Source organism: Vanessa atalanta, chromosome 22 (assembly GCF_905147765.1).
Source record: "Vanessa atalanta chromosome 22, ilVanAtal1.2, whole genome shotgun sequence".
Lineage (NCBI taxonomy): Eukaryota > Metazoa > Arthropoda > Insecta > Lepidoptera > Nymphalidae > Vanessa > Vanessa atalanta.
The window spans coordinates 9,228,431-9,244,604 of record NC_061892.1 but is presented as its reverse complement, the minus strand read 5'-3'; the positions used below and the strand labels follow the sequence as shown (position 1 = coordinate 9,244,604).

The following is a 16,174-nucleotide window of genomic DNA, read 5'->3' as shown; positions in this document are numbered from 1 at the left end:
AATATTGCTCAATTTTATCGTGATTAATGTGAAAGATTAACACCGTAATATTTGTTTTATAAATAAACTGAGAAATGTAATTCTAATATTAAGAATATAGATTAATTGAGACAATTTAGGTGAAGGTAAATGGACCTAAATTATATAAACTTTCTATAGTCAGCGTGATCGTTGTAGCAGAAATATACTTTGTCAAAATATTCAAAAATATCAACATTTTTATTTTCACGTTAATGACAATAAATATAAAATAAAATCTAATAATGATATGAGGATTTGTACACAGTGGGCATGGGATTTAATTGAATAAGATAAATTTTGATTGATCAAACTGACTATACAGAGGATTTAGAAAATATTTAATGATGAAAATATTTCTAGATATGGTTCCGAGGATATGCAAATAGGTATAATATTTAATTCCTAAAACTCTACAATCAAAAAGGACCACGTTTATAAATTTAGTGTCATATCATCATTGTTTAACTTTAATAAGCACAGCCAAAATTTTGTGGTGGATTCGATATTTTTTTTGTTCCGAAATTTTGGTTACATTTTTTACGAAGTGTTCACTTGAAAACAATCACCGTACTTCTATTTCGGTTAAAAATTTTATGTTTAAATATTAGAATAATAACTTCAAATGTTTTATTAATAATTTAACATTGTTATTATTGTTTTTGTCTATTGATTTTGTTTTCAAGTGTACAAATTGTTCCACCGAAATTGACTTACCTTTTGGGGGATAAACTTTGAACGTAATTTGGATCCATTTCGTCTAAATCTCTGCCTTTTGTTTCGGGCACGCAACATACAACAAAACACAGACCGCCCACGCTTATAGACGCGTATAACCAAAATGCACCATGTAATCCAAGAGCCTGTTGAAAATCTACGAAGGTTTTAACACCGACAAAAGCACATAGGTAGCTAAAGGCTGTAGCCATTGCACTGCCAAATGCCCTGTATTCTAGAGGAAATAATTCACCAATCAGGAGCCAGGAAATTGGGCTCATACCCAAAGAGAAAGCGATGGTAAACACCAGCACACACAGCAATGGAATCCAATCATTTTGCCCGACCGTTTGATGAAACATAACATTTTGTATTCTTTGATTCCTATGAACTTCTTCATAATAAGCGTAGCTTCCAAATCCAGCTAATGCCATTGACATGAGCACAGAGCTCACGATCAGTAATGGGAGACGACCAACAGTATCAATCAATAGACCAGAAAGGCAAGACGCAAGCAGTTGCACGAAAGAGACAGCTATAGCCGCTCCATGTGGATTCATTCCACCAAACGTTTTTCTAAATATCGGAACAGCGTAAAAAGAAAAGGCATGAGCGCCAGAGAAACGTTGAAACATCATCAATCCGCATGTCACCAAAATAGGTCCGAGGAGACGATTCATTGTTCTTACGTCCAAAGAATTTATTAGCTGGCTACTAGACATTTGACTCTGGCGTTGGCTAAAATTTTTGCTGGCTAAAACGTTGGTCCTTATAGTGGCCAGTTCTTGAGCAACATCGGAGTTTGGTCCCCTTAACCAAAGGAGGCTTTTGTAGGCTTCTTCATCTTTTCCAATTAAAACGAGATAGCTTGGTGTTTCTGGTATGTAAAGAACTGTACAGAAGAGAAGTAGGGGTGCAGCAGATATACACAATGCTAGCTGCTGCCAGTCGAGGTATGCGCCGATGGTAAAGCTGAACAGAACTCCAAGATGGCCGACGATTTTCAAAACAGCGCTAAGACATCCTCGTATATCTGGTACTGATATTTCACTGATGTAAACCTGAAAAAAAAACAAACAAATTATTGTAATAAGAATTTAATAAGGAAATGTGAATTAATTAATTTTGTTTGAATGCTTAAAGTATATCGTGGAGGAGACAAAATTTCATCAAAGTAATAATCGTATGGTAGACACTCCCGGGTTTAACGAAAGCGTGTACCGAAAATTTCCTACAAAATTACGTCGTTGTTTATCATAGCACGGTAAAGTTCATCAAAGTTTATGAGGCACACAAATTACAATGCAGGCCTCGTTTTTGTTTGAGCTAATAAGTAATAAAATCTTAGCGCTAACATAAAAGTTTCCATTGTAAAATATAATATCAAATAAGTCGTTAGAGAGGAGAATTTCTTCACAGTTTGGCGAAGTTTTCGGTGTTTTCGGTGTATGAATTTTGTAGAGTAATTTGATCTGTGGGTGTTTAATTTATTACTTGATCAGCTAATTAAAATTAAACTGGTTTCTTTGAACTTAATCAACATGAGGCGTTGCGTCTGATACATCTTTCATCTGTATGTATAGTCCAATAGGAAGAAGGAATGATCTGAGACGGCCCAGTATACTTGGTGGTAGGGCTTCGTGCAAGCCCGTCTGGGTAGGTACAACCCACTCATCATATATTCTACCCCCAAATAACAGTACTCTGTATTGTTGTGTTCCGGTTAGAAGGGTGAGTGAGCCAGTGCAATCACAGGCTCAAGGGATATAACATCTTAGTTCCCAAGGTTGGTTGCGCATAGGTGCATGTAGGGAATGGTTAATATTTCTTAAAGCGCCTTTGTCTATGGGCGGTGGTGACCACTTACCATCAGGTGGGCCATATGCTCGTCCGCCAACCAATGCCATTAAAAAAAGCCATTGATAACAGCGACGTTTGCTATTTAATAAAAGAATCTCTAAATTTTAATATGCTCAATTCGTGTTTATATTTCATTCCGTGCTTGTGATCACGAGATGGCTGAGGGCTCCGCGCGCTCTCCAAAGCCGACTGCAGTCCCTGTCTATTCAACCTTTTATATCGTCTTTATTTTTGTCGTAATACTGCTAACACTACACAGATAGAATCCGTCGACACGAACTTCGATTTAAAATATAATATTATTGATCAATTCAATATTTGGTCACAATTAAAACTTCTTCGATCCTAAATTTCAATCCCTTTGCATACCTAAATGGCATGTGTTTGAATATAGCACCAACTTTATCAATACCTCTTCCTGCTTCATGTTTAAGCATAAGGCAGTACAAATAAAAAAAGTAACGGTTGACATCAGAAAACAGTGTATAAAAATCAGATATTTATAATTAATATCAGTTCTGCAAATATATGTTTTTTTTTTTTTTTTAATTTATATTATATTACTAACTACGATAAATCTTGTATATATAATCCCATCAAAAACATAAATGTAAAAATGAGAGCCAAGTTAAATATTATGATATATACCTTGGTTGTTGACTTCAACGACAAAAGAAGTGAGATCAAAATTTTTGCCAAGTTAAATAGCCCTTCTGAAATTTATTTATAACTACATAAAATAGCATTTCTTCTTATAACTTGGGATAATATATTGTTGCCTAAGGTCTGACTTGGCTAGTTCTCATATAAGAATTATATTATAGCCTTCGTAAGTTCTAAGCCTTTACAAATGAATTATAAACACAAATTAAGCACGCAAATATTCAATGGTACTTGTCTAGATATGAACTCGCAATATCTGGTTAAGATTCATGTTTTCTAGTGACTGGACCATCCAGCTCTTAATGTACGTATATACTAACTAAGCAATACTGAGCTGTCCTCCATTCTTCTTAGATGTTCTGAGTTATAATTTGTTATTTTAAACACAAACTACAAGTTGTGTTTATAAACATATAAGAACTAGCCAACGTAAGCCTGCTCTTTACTTAATATAGAGGAGCCTATGTCGAAAAGAGCACCGTCAAGGCGAAGGCCTTGTAATTTGTGTATAATAGTAGAATATGCTAAGCAAATAGAGAATTATTTCCTTTGAACATATATGTACATTACTTAATATCTGTAACTTGGTTTTGACTTCTAGTTGTGTTTATAATTCATTTGTAAAGGCTTAGAACTTACGAAGGCTATAATATAATTCTTATATGAGAACTAGCCAAGACAGACCTTAGGCAACAATATATTATCCCAAGTTATAAGAAGAAATGCTATTTTATGTAGTTATAAATAAATTTCAGAAGGGCTATTTAACTTGGCAAAAATTTAGATCTCACTTCTTTTGTCGTTGAAGTCAACAACCAAGGTATATATCATAATATTTAACTTGGCTCTCATTTTTACATTTATGTTTTTGATGGGATATCACTACTTTTTGTATATAAATTATTAAAAGGTACTTATTAATAACAAAACTAATACCAAATGGTTTTTGTTAAGCTATTCTATTTTCCTACGTTTACGGGGTATAATTGTCTTTTTTTTGATACGTTCTTATTTTTCTTGTAGGTACCTCTGAAATGTTCGAGTGAATTGTCCATTCAGTGTCCGGATTTTTTTTACGCGTTTTCTGTTTATACTTAATTTGGCCAAGTAGGGGTGGTATAACGTGCGCAGACGGTTGTACTCTACAATAGAGCTCTCTTGTGTCTTAATTTGAATTGGACCTAAATTGATAAGATGTACTCCATCTAAGGTTTTAACTCTAGAGAGGCCAACGTAAGCCTGCTCTTTACTTAATATAGAGGAGCCTATGTCGAAAAGAGCACCGTCAAGGCGAAGGCCTTGTAATTTGTGTATAATAGTAGAATATGCTAAGCAAATAGAGAATTATTTCCTTTGAACATATATGTACATTACTTAATATCTGTAACTTGGTTTTGACTTCTAGTTCGCAAATTAAATTATGTTTAAATTGAATTGTTATTTTACGTGCGCTATTGCTGTTATCGACGTCCCCAATGTACCTTCTCTATTTTTCCATTGGACCCATTCATCAGTCCTTTGCTGACATCAGCATGCTTGCTCGATACTGTTCTTCCAAGCAATAAGGATCCCCGTTTGTAGCGCTAAAGTACAAACTTAAATCATTCCAGTTACGATATACATACTCTACTACAATCTCACGAAACCTATTTTATTGTTGTATACTAGTATGCTCAAACAAAAAATATGCAGTCGAATAGACTAGGCAGTTTCCATCGGAAGGTATTGAAAAAATTCTTATGAGCGCGGTTGCCACTCGCTCAGACACGTCCGCGGTAAGGTTTAATCGCAACGCTCCTAACCCGCTGCTCCGGCGTCGCGTCGCGCGCCGTGTACCGAAATGCCTATTATTATTATTTTTTTAAGTATAATTATTTGGCACCATTGATGTGCGCTAAATGCTAGTTAATAACGTAATAAATACGAAAGTCGGCTATACTCATAAGTACTAAAACGGAAATATTTGGATTTAAAAAACTTAAGGGTGGTATTCAACTTGTTATATATTCACGTGAAGACCTTAAAATCTACATGAAGACCGGCTGTCATAAGTTTTGATTGCTGGTTCTTACATAATTTTTTTATTATTACAGTTATTACAGGAACTAAGTATATAAGTGTTCCTATAGACCCAATAAAATGAAAAATTATAATAAAATGATAAAAAATTACCAGTTTCAGATTTTTTCCTTTATATTGGCCTAATTATCTACCTGCATGCCAAATTTGAACTTTCTAGGTCACCTGGAAGTAGGATATAGTTTTGATCTATAGGTCAGTCAGTGATAAAAATGACGATTTTTAGACGTTAATATCTAAATAACCATTTGAGATGCGTTTATGAAATTTGGAAAACATATGTATCTCGCGAGTCTCAATATATGAGCCAAATTTGACACATCTATGTCAAATAGTTTTTGAGTTATGAGGAGGTCAAAAGTGGCTCCAAATGGTTCGTGTAATATTACACACGGTACTACTAGCCAGTTCTGTTACTAGAACTTGGCTGACACGCTACCGCGTGTCTAGATAACAAAAGAAAAAAGTTTTGCTGAAGCGACAAAGGCACAATTTTTTCTCAAACGTATTTTAACGCGATCGAGCTCTGAATTTTCATTTTTCGATAAATGCTTACGTAATCTTTAAACAGTTAACAGAAATGCCATCGACTTGATAAAATACAATATTTTACCTATGGTTTCTATAACGCTGATCCAAGACTAAGTCGTTGGTCGATTCCTTGACATAATATGAGGTGTTTTTAATGTTTTAGAAATAGGAGATTAACTTTGTAGTACATATATGTTAATATATTTAATAAACCATCGTGATAACTTCATGTGTCGGATAAAATGTTCAACATCAATATGTTACTGTAAAAGCTCGAACTAAGGTAAATCTTAAGATTTTCTAGTGAAATCTAAGATTTCCGACATGAGTTGGTAAATGTAAGTATTTATTATAAAGGGACGACTTTTTCGAACTTTTACCATTCTAATCTAACCTAACCTAACATGTAAATCCTAAGATTTACCAAGTGAATGTTGATAAAAGTTTGAATTCCAAAGTTTCAAGGACATTTACCATTCATAATCGGTAAATCTTAGGTTTTACTAGAAAATCTTAAGATTTACCGTAGTTCGAGCTTTTACAGTAACACATACATTGGTCCGCATTGGAGTAGTGTGATGAAAATCCATATATTTTTTTTCGAAAAGGATAGATGGTCGTTGCTGTTTATTGCCGAGTAGGGGAACATGTGGCTGTTACTTTATTTTAGAGGTCATTCAATACCATTTCTATACCAGTATTCATTCTTAGTGCATAACATAGTATCACTTGCTTTGTAGTGTAAAAGGTAAAAAACAATTGTTGAAAAATGTCAGAATTTTTCATTTATATGGCCGAGCACAATGGCGGAGGCTTTGCAGAAGGCTCTTTATAATATAGTGAGCTGGCCACTAACTTTTAGTTCGTTTTAGCAGATATAAAATTTACTGCAACGCATTTATATGCAGTGGACTAATTTCATATTTTATACAGTTTATTATTTACCATGAATTGTTTGTAAATGTAAAATGTTATTTATAATATACCCTGTAGGAGTACCGTGTCAAATAATCTTGGCAATGAAACAAAATATATTATTAAACAAAATAACATCAGTTCATTATGATAAATCTTTAGAAATAAATATAATTACTTGTAATTATTTTAGATGTGATCATCCTCCTGCCCTTATCCCAATTTTACTTGGGGTCGGCGCAGCATGTCTTCTTCCAAACTTCTCTGTCGGACGACATCTCACAAGCAACATTCTTTCTAACCATATCGTCTTTCACACAATCCATCAATCGTTTCTTTGGTCGTCCCCTACCTCCAGATATAGTATCCATCCACATACATTCTCAAAACCTTTCTCACAAAATGACCCTTATTCCTCCGCATAACATGCCGGTTTCCAGATAGCTTCTCGGTTTCCGGCGCCACTTTCAAACACTTTCAAAATTATTCTAGAAATATTTTATATGTGTTTGTAAATGGATTTTAATATGTATTTTGACTTCCGTTCTCTGTGATGTATCTTGTATAATTGTATATAATTAGATTAATCGCGTGGCACTACGAAATTCATTATAATAAGAAAATGTGTGATTTCTGATAATATAATTTTCTCAAAAGATTTTCGTCTTACAAACATTTATAAAATATACAATCAAAGTTGAAAATAACTTACGAAACTGCGAACAAAAACTGCCCTTGGAGGAGTAATTTAATAATTTGGTAAAAATAAATCTTATACGATATAAAATAAGGTTCACTCTCCCTGATCAAGAGCGAGAGAAAATTTTGAAGAATTAGAATTGTTCCGTCCATAAAGATTAAGAGTCGCCTTTGTTACGAAATTGTTATTTAATTTTGACTTTGATTTGTCGCGATAAATAGTAATGGGTCGTTACATTCCTTTTTAATGTCTCATTTTTGTTCGTCGAAATTTATTTATTTTATTTACGGCATTTATACTGTGTTTATTTAATAAAAGTCTTATGTCTGAAAAACAATGCATTGTCAAAACTCGTGGCTCTCGAAGCATACATGATATCTTAAGTCTTCACCGCCTCAAAATTCCTCAGATCCTCTTAATTTAGCTTTAGCAATTATTTTATTTAAATCTCATAGTAAAATAACATTGATTTTTGAGGTGTAAACTCAATTGAACATTATACAGATGATAAAAAACGTCGATAAAGCATTCATTTAAAAATAACTAGATAAAAACCCGACTTCGCTCGGGTATAAAAAATAAAACTCAACGAATACGGTTTTGCACGAAATTATTATTTGAAACACACTTTTGGAACGCACCCGTAAACGTCAAACATGGCCGCCCGTTGAACTGTCATGAAATTGAATTTCATGGATTTAATATCGAAATAACTCGATTATACGAATTATGCGGACACGATGTCGACTAAAAAAATCATAAATTCTTAACGATATATAATTGTAGATAATTTTCGAAAAAAAAAACGCCTAGGCTCGGCTTCATTACAGGACACTAATTATTGTAAAAAACAGCGTTGTAAATCTGTTTAAAAATCTGTCTATTTGAAAAGAGCAACTATGCGAGTTTCTTGCTGTTTCTTCTCGCTGGAGGCTGCTTCCCGCAACGGTGTTAGTATTTAAATATCGACGATTCAAAAACGCTTCATTGTGAAGTTTACTTGAATAAAATTGATTTGATTTGATCGAGTCTATCTTAAACCTGCACGAAATTATTAATAGTTCATTAAACTACTTATGTATGTAATGTAATTGTCGATAAAGTGTACCTACTTGCCGTTTCTCGGTAAAATAAATATTCCGAACCAGTAGTAATTTTTTAATTTTAAATTAAGCTTGAAAAACGCGAATTCAAATGAGCTCATAGATATATTAAATTTGTTATTTAAGCTTCCGTTATTCATAAATTTCACGAAGTTATGAAAATTCTGTTAGGATGCCGTGATGGAGTCAAAGTTTATTAAATAACAAGCTGCTATTGAAACTGTGTTATGAAGGTGCATTGAGTTAAGTTTAGTTCATGCGCTTCGTGCTGTTAATAAATGAAAGGATCATCCTCATCCATAGGATTAAAACTCTTGTAGAATATTAGTTGAATTAATAAGTGACATAGTACACAGGGAATAACACAGTATGACATATATATAAGGTATATTGGGGTAGTCTCCTATCCTCATGTTCTTAGCAGCAAGCCTCACCGCGTAATGGTTATGCGTTAAACATATTAGGTAGGTAATGTATTGTCTAGTACCGGAAGTTGCCGACATCCTTATTTTGGTTCTATTCTCCACACCGGCAACATATTAATAAAAAAATATTGTCAGTTTTTTTATGATGTAGGTTGGCAGACGAGCAATTGGGTCATGATGTATGTGGGTACCTGATGGTAAGTGGTAACCACCGTCCTTAGGCAATGGCCCTGTAAAAATATTAACCATTCCTTATATACACCAATGCGCCACCAAACTTGGGAAGTAAGATGTTATGTCCTTTGTGCCTGTCACAAGGGCACAGTCAGAATATCTAATAACTGGGTGGTACCTATCCAAGTAAAATATAGTTATCAGCTGTGATTAAGGGGCCACTATGTTTTTGTCTTTTAATGGAACACTTTGTCATAAGATGATACTAGTTTCTGTCCCTTTGTCATATTCGTGAGCGTGTGTGAACGCAGATTCGTGTGTGTGAGTGTAAAAGCGGGTGGGGTAGTTCCAACGTTAGTTACCCTTAATCGCTCTCAGCACCCCTGATGATCGATTAAGTAGTATAAGTGTAACAAACAAACAAATAAACAGACTCACTTGTGCGGTTATAATATTAGATACCATTGTTCCGTTAATAAATTTAAAAAAGGTTAATTTTACCTGCGACAACATGGTCAGTATCGAGCAGCAGAACCCGCCCAAGAAAGCTGTGATGCACATCATTCGAACAGAAGTAGCTAGCACCGTCAGGAGCCAGGACAGGCTGCAAGGCGCTGCAGCCAATGACAGCACTCGACGTCTGCCGTGACGCATCGCAGCACCACCCGCCATACCGCCAAAGAGAGCGCCTTGAAATATATCAAACATTTTTTGAAATGAAGTAATTAGGACTGAAATGAAAGATCACAAATGACATACATTAGCAGCCTGTAAATTTTCCCACTGCTGGTCTAAAGGTCTCCTCTCCCTTTGAGGAGAAGGTTTGGAGCATATTCCACCACGCTGCTCCAATGCGGGTTGGTGGAATACACATGTGGCAGAATTTCGTTGAAATTAGACACATGCAGGTTTCTTCACGATGTTTTCCTTCACCGCCGAGCACGAGATTATAAACACAAATTAAGCACATGAAAATTCAGTGGTGTCTGCCTGGGTTTGAACCCGAAATCATCGGTTAAGACGCACGCGTTCTAACCACTGGGTCATCTCGGCTCTTGCCATGACATACATTTGCATTAATTTCATAAAAAAAAGTATATACTTTATAATCAGAACTTCGTTAGGTGCAAAAAGATACCTCATATAAATTTAAGGAACTCACGTAATAATAATATTAGATCTGTATCAGAATAAGTAAATATTAAATGATAATTGTTAAAAAAGATAGCTGATCATAGATATTATATTGATATTTCTATTTTAAATATCAAGACGTTTATATGACGTCATCATCGATATACCACTTTTGTTATGTATATTATTAAGTATAAATTCGTGGAACTATAAAATATTCTTCATGAGTATTGTTTTAATATTATCTGAGATCATACGATGTATAATTTGCATTAGATTGGCACATGCGTTGGTGGTGTAATGGTCAGCATAGTTGCCTTCCAAGCAGTTGATCCGGGTTCGATTCCCGGCCTACGCACTCTCTTTTTAGACTTTTATTTTTTATAAACACAAAATAGTATCATTCTGCCATATATTAATTAATCTATATATACATTTTACGTATATATATCACCGTAGAGTTGTATATACCGTTAGATACTAATCTATCTCGCGAGATTGTAAACTGCCGAAATATTGTGAACGGTGATTTGACTCGAAATTTATTTTGTTTGTATATATATATATATATATATATATATATATATATATATATATATATATATATATATAACCGAAATATAATAAACTAATTTGAAATTACAATTCAAAGATTATAACTTCTACCGAAAAATAATGCGTTAAATTGAAATTTTTATTTAATTTATTTAACAATAATTTGTTATTTTTTAATATTTAATTTATTTAATAATATTGACCGGAACCTTCATCAAGATTCTAGTTAAAAATCCCTTACATAACTTGCCGTAATACGAGTAATTTCTTTTATACCAGATTATATAGAACGCAATTAGGAAAAAAATCCATCATATCGAGATTATCACTGTTATACATGACCATCAGTAATCAAGTAAAAGATTTAGACATATATCACGATAGCCGCCCTAATTTTACGCCCTAATATTATTGGTTTTATTAATTATATAATAGTTAAAAAAATCTATTATATATCTTATCTCTAATTATTGCTTATATTTATTTTTTATTTTTAGTACATATTGTACAATATGATAGTGCATGGTGAGACTACCTGTAAATAGTAGAACTTAGTAGTACCTGTAATAGTAGAACTACCTGTAAATAGTAGTTTAGTCCTAATGAAAATAAATAAATAATTATTTATGTATAATGATTACGACATTAAGATTATGTGTTAATTAGAAGTGAAGTACTACCGTGATTCTTGAAGATGTCGGAAAAGGATATGACGCGTGGAAGCTTTGATGGCAACCGCTACGTTAAATCAAAATCATATTCTTTATTCAAGTAGGCTCATAACAGCACTTTTGAATGGTCATGTCACAGTGTTGAATTAAATGTAAAGCTAAAAGATAAAAAGAAAGAAAATTGACTTTACCGAGAAGAACTAGCAAGCAACTAAATAGCTACTTTCCACCATTTTCATCACAAATTGTGTCAGTAAAGTATCATTGAGCCGAGATGGCCCAGTGGTTAGAACGCGTGCATCTTAACCGATGATTTCGAGTTCAAACCCAGGCAGGCACCATTGAATTTTCATGTGCTTAATTTGTGTTTATAATTCATCTCGTGCTCGGCGCTGAAGGAAAACATCGTGAGGAAACCTGCATATGTCTAATTTCAACGAAATTCTGCCATATGTGTATTCCGCCAACCCGCATTGGAGCAGCGTGGTGGAATATGCTCCAAACCTTCTCCTCAAAGGGAGAGGAGGCCTTTATCCCAGCAGTGGGACATTTACGGGCTGCTAATAAAGTATCATAATATATGTATATATCAATCTTGTATAGAGTTATACCTTGTTTATCAATGATATTTGACATGAGCTTTAAATTTTTTAATATACCAAGTTTAAAATTTATGTGGAATCTTATTATACAAACGAATACCGTGCCCTAGGAACGTTGTATTAACTAATATAGACATATAAATTACATACAGTAATATATTATATATATGAACGTTTTATGTAGATCTTTACGTTACCTGTGCGGAGCATTAACGGGTAGCTTGTTATCTTAATAATAGGAATTATTAATATAGACAAACATGGGGCATTTGACTAGTATAGCGGTATCTTTTTGTAAGTTTAATCGCGACATTCTCAAAGTTGCCTCCGTGAGATCGCTATTAGCGTTAAAGCCGTTTTGCAAGCAATTCTCTTTTCTCTCGTTATATTATGTTATATAAAAGTTCTTTTCATATATATTTTTAATTATAAGAACCAAGTAAACATAGATTTACATAATATATAATGTCATTAGGAATATCATATATTCTCTACTTCGTCGATATTTGATTTAAAAAATATAAATATTATTAAGATATCAAATTACTTTAAAATATATACATATACTAATATCTCTATATCTTTTTAAAAGTATAGTAGCTATGTCCCATTTTACAGAATTACTAATATTCCTAAAATATTTACCCCTTCAATTAGATTTAATAGCCCAACGGGTCAGGATTGAACCTGCGACTTTTACATGACTAGGCGGCCCGTAAACGCTTTAAATTTTTTAAAAATTTTAATAATCAACACTAAATAATTCAATATACAGGCTCATAATTAAAATAAAATGTAATCTGTTAACACATCAAGTATAAATCTCGTTACATACATTCGGAACAATCCGAGATTCCATTAGTGGTCTCGAACTCTAACTAACTGAACTAGGCCACGATGGCTAAGCTTAAAGACTTACAATAATTTATACGTGTATAAATACAGGTGCCTGCTTTACACACTCTAATAATCCGATGCGACGGGACTCCAATACGATTGGAGAGAGATCAGAAGTCTAACTTCGGGCTAATGTCTTTTATGAGTCTGGCTCCCTATTTGAACCCACTTCGGGATTTGCAGCCTTAAAAGCTCCGCTGTAGCAATAAGCTGTTATTTTTGATAAGCGACGTAACAAATTGGTGATATTATTTTTGTGGAATTCTTGACATGTTTTGGAAACATTATCAAGTCAATTTTCTTTATTCAATATAGAAGCATTAAACCTACTTATTGATTGACTCAAATTAACCACCACTACCTGTTCGGAAAAGAAATCATGGACGTTTTCGCCTCATGATATCATTATTCCAATTGTTCTTATATTCAATCTTCGGATAAGTTTTGATACAATTATCCAATTATATTAGTCCACCAGTATTCGTCGAGTGGTCTAACCAGATAACACTAAATCAGCAATGTCATGCTGCGTAACCAAAACCGGATATCAGAAATAAATGTATCCAAAATTGTAATTGAATTTGAAAAAATATATTTTGTTTCCGCATATTTTTAAACATACTTAAGGTAAGTAGCTAATTGTTTTTAGGGCTATTTATATTGTACTGTGATTACAGTTAATACCAAATAATACTCCACGAATAAAGCCAAACTATTACCTTGTAATTTTCTTTTTTACAATTTCAAAATAATTTAATAGTTATAATCTGAAATAATTATCCGTAAACGAATCCGAAACCGGAAAAATATTATTCATATAACCGTATCCATATCCATATCCGAAATTATATATATCCATAACATTCCTGCACTAAATCTATACTAATATTATAAATGTTAAAATAACTCTCTCTGTCCGTCTCTTTTACCCGCTAAACTGCGAGCGAAGCCACGTACGATAGCTTGCCTTCTATATAACAGAAGAAGGAAAATTATTTAACTATTTTATCTTTTCCTAAGTATATACATAATAACAATGAAAGAATATCCGTTCATTGGAACTATATAATATCAATTAGTGTACTTACCGAGGAACGATAGAGAAGCAAGCCACGAAGCCTGTTGGTCAGTGAGTTGGAAGTCTCTACGCGTTGCGTTCCCGGGACCTTGGAGGGATGCTATTGCTGGTGAACTGTAACCCTTTCCGAGTCCCGCTGAGAACGGAGCCAGTGATACTGCAAGGGCTGCGATTACCTAGAGAAAAAATAGATTCCAATTATTGTTTATCCGATATCCGATCGATTGTATACTGAGAACACTTCCTTCTCAAAGACCAATAAAAATATATATTGAATTACGAAGATGAGCATGATATTTGACTGATTGATGATTGATCCATGATTGCGGGTTCAAATCCAGGCACTACTTAATTTTGTGCTTAATTCGTGTTTATAATTCATCTTGTGTTCGCAGGTGAAGGAAATCTTTGTGCGGAAATCTAGATGCATCTTATGTCAATGGAATTATTTTACACCTGTATCCATCAACCATCAACATAAACATTGGGGTAGCAAGGTGGAACCTTCTCTTTAAGGGTAGAAGAGGCCTCTGCACAGCAATGGGCATTTTATGATTATCCCTTATTTATGAAATAAGTTTATTTATATATTGTTTCATGAGATATGTTTTATAACTTTGGCATTAGCCGTGGAAATATGCATTTTCAGCAAATAATCCGCTGTTTATCTTGAAAGCCTTAGCGAGCTGGACTTACCGCGTCAAATTCATATACAAAGTAAAGCGCTTTGTTTCAGCTGAATTTTAATAACGCCTTGACAGCGGTTGACCGAAAAATCTACGTTATAATGTAGAATTTCTGAATATACGGGCTCTAAGGCAAAATGGCGAGATGATATAGTGAATATAACTTAACCAAGGGTCGCGAGTTCGAACCGAAACGGGTCTTTCATGTACATAATCTGTGCATATTATTTTTGTGCTTGGCATCGAAAGGAAACCTCGTGAGAAAACTTGTCAAAATATTTACCAAATCGTCTTCTCAAAAGGAGAGTAGGCTTTGACTCAACGGTAAGAAATTTATAGGCAGTTTTTGTGTGTCTTTCAACTGTAAAGGATATCTTTTTTGTTTTTTTTTTTATGTTATAGAGGGCAAACGACTAGGAGGCTCACCTGATGGAAAGTGATTACCATGGACATCTGCAACACCAGGAGGGTTGCAGGTGCGTTGCCGGCCTTTAAGGAATAAGTACGCTCTTTTCTTGAAGATTCTCAAGTCGTATCGGTTCAGAAAAACCGCCGGCGAAAGCTGGTTCCACAGAATGGTTACCATATATATTGTTATACCGTGAAGAAAACTGCTTATTATAACACTACCCGAAGAACCGGTAATTTTTTTTTTTTTTGTAATGTAGAAACACAATTGAGCAGCCTGATGTTAAATGGCCACAACTGCCCGGAGACATTAGTACTGAAACATAAATCATTCCTCATAACAACGGCGCTACCAACATTGGAAAATAAGGTGGTACGTCACTTGCACCTATAGTTACTTTTGCTTCGTCGTGCTGTAACCCGAAACACAATATTTAAGTATTTCTGTTACGAGCTTGCACAGATCCCAACCAAGTAAATGTTTATAGCTACTGCTAATATGTAATTAAAATACCTTTAATTATGTCCGTATTTGTATATTATTAAATTAAATTAACAGCTGTTTAATTCCTACTGCTGGGCTTAAGCCTCCCTCTCCCTTTGAGGAGAAGGTCTGGAGCATATTCCACTACGCTGCTCCAATGCGGGTATTTTTATAAAGAGTTCCGATTTTTGTACCAAAGGTAAGGTAGCTTAGGTAGAGAATGATTCTAGTATTAAGCACGCCTTTTGTACATTATATATTTTGTATTGTGTAATCAATAAAACAAGCTTACCAGACAGACGTTGCCTTTGCTATGAATATTCAATTCGAATTGGTATAATTATAAAAAAAATATACATTTTAAAAAGCCAGCGGTTCGCGTGAGGCGAAACAACAACAAACAACCTAGGAAAATAGGGATTACATTTTTATATAAATAGATTATATAAATAAATTTAATTGTATTTAATTCTA

General features: G+C 33.9%; 1 protein-coding gene and 1 non-coding gene across 2 annotated transcripts in view; one reads left to right on the top strand and one right to left on the bottom strand.

Moving 5' to 3' along the window:
- Positions 1-597: 597 nt before the first annotated feature.
- LOC125072733 (facilitated trehalose transporter Tret1-like) overlaps positions 598-16,174 on the bottom strand; it is a 57,542-nt gene continuing 41,965 nt past the window's right edge. The window contains exons 3-5 of the mRNA XM_047683415.1: positions 14,133-14,298; positions 9,687-9,874; positions 598-1,796 (exon numbers count right to left, since the gene is read on the bottom strand). Of these exons, the coding sequence (XP_047539371.1) occupies positions 732-1,796; positions 9,687-9,874; positions 14,133-14,298 (1,419 nt within the window). The 3' untranslated portion in view covers positions 598-731. The remainder of the gene's footprint in view (positions 1,797-9,686; positions 9,875-14,132; positions 14,299-16,174) is intronic.
- Trnag-ucc lies at positions 10,606-10,677 on the top strand. Its single transcript has one exon. It is a non-coding gene; the product is annotated as a tRNA-Gly (tRNA).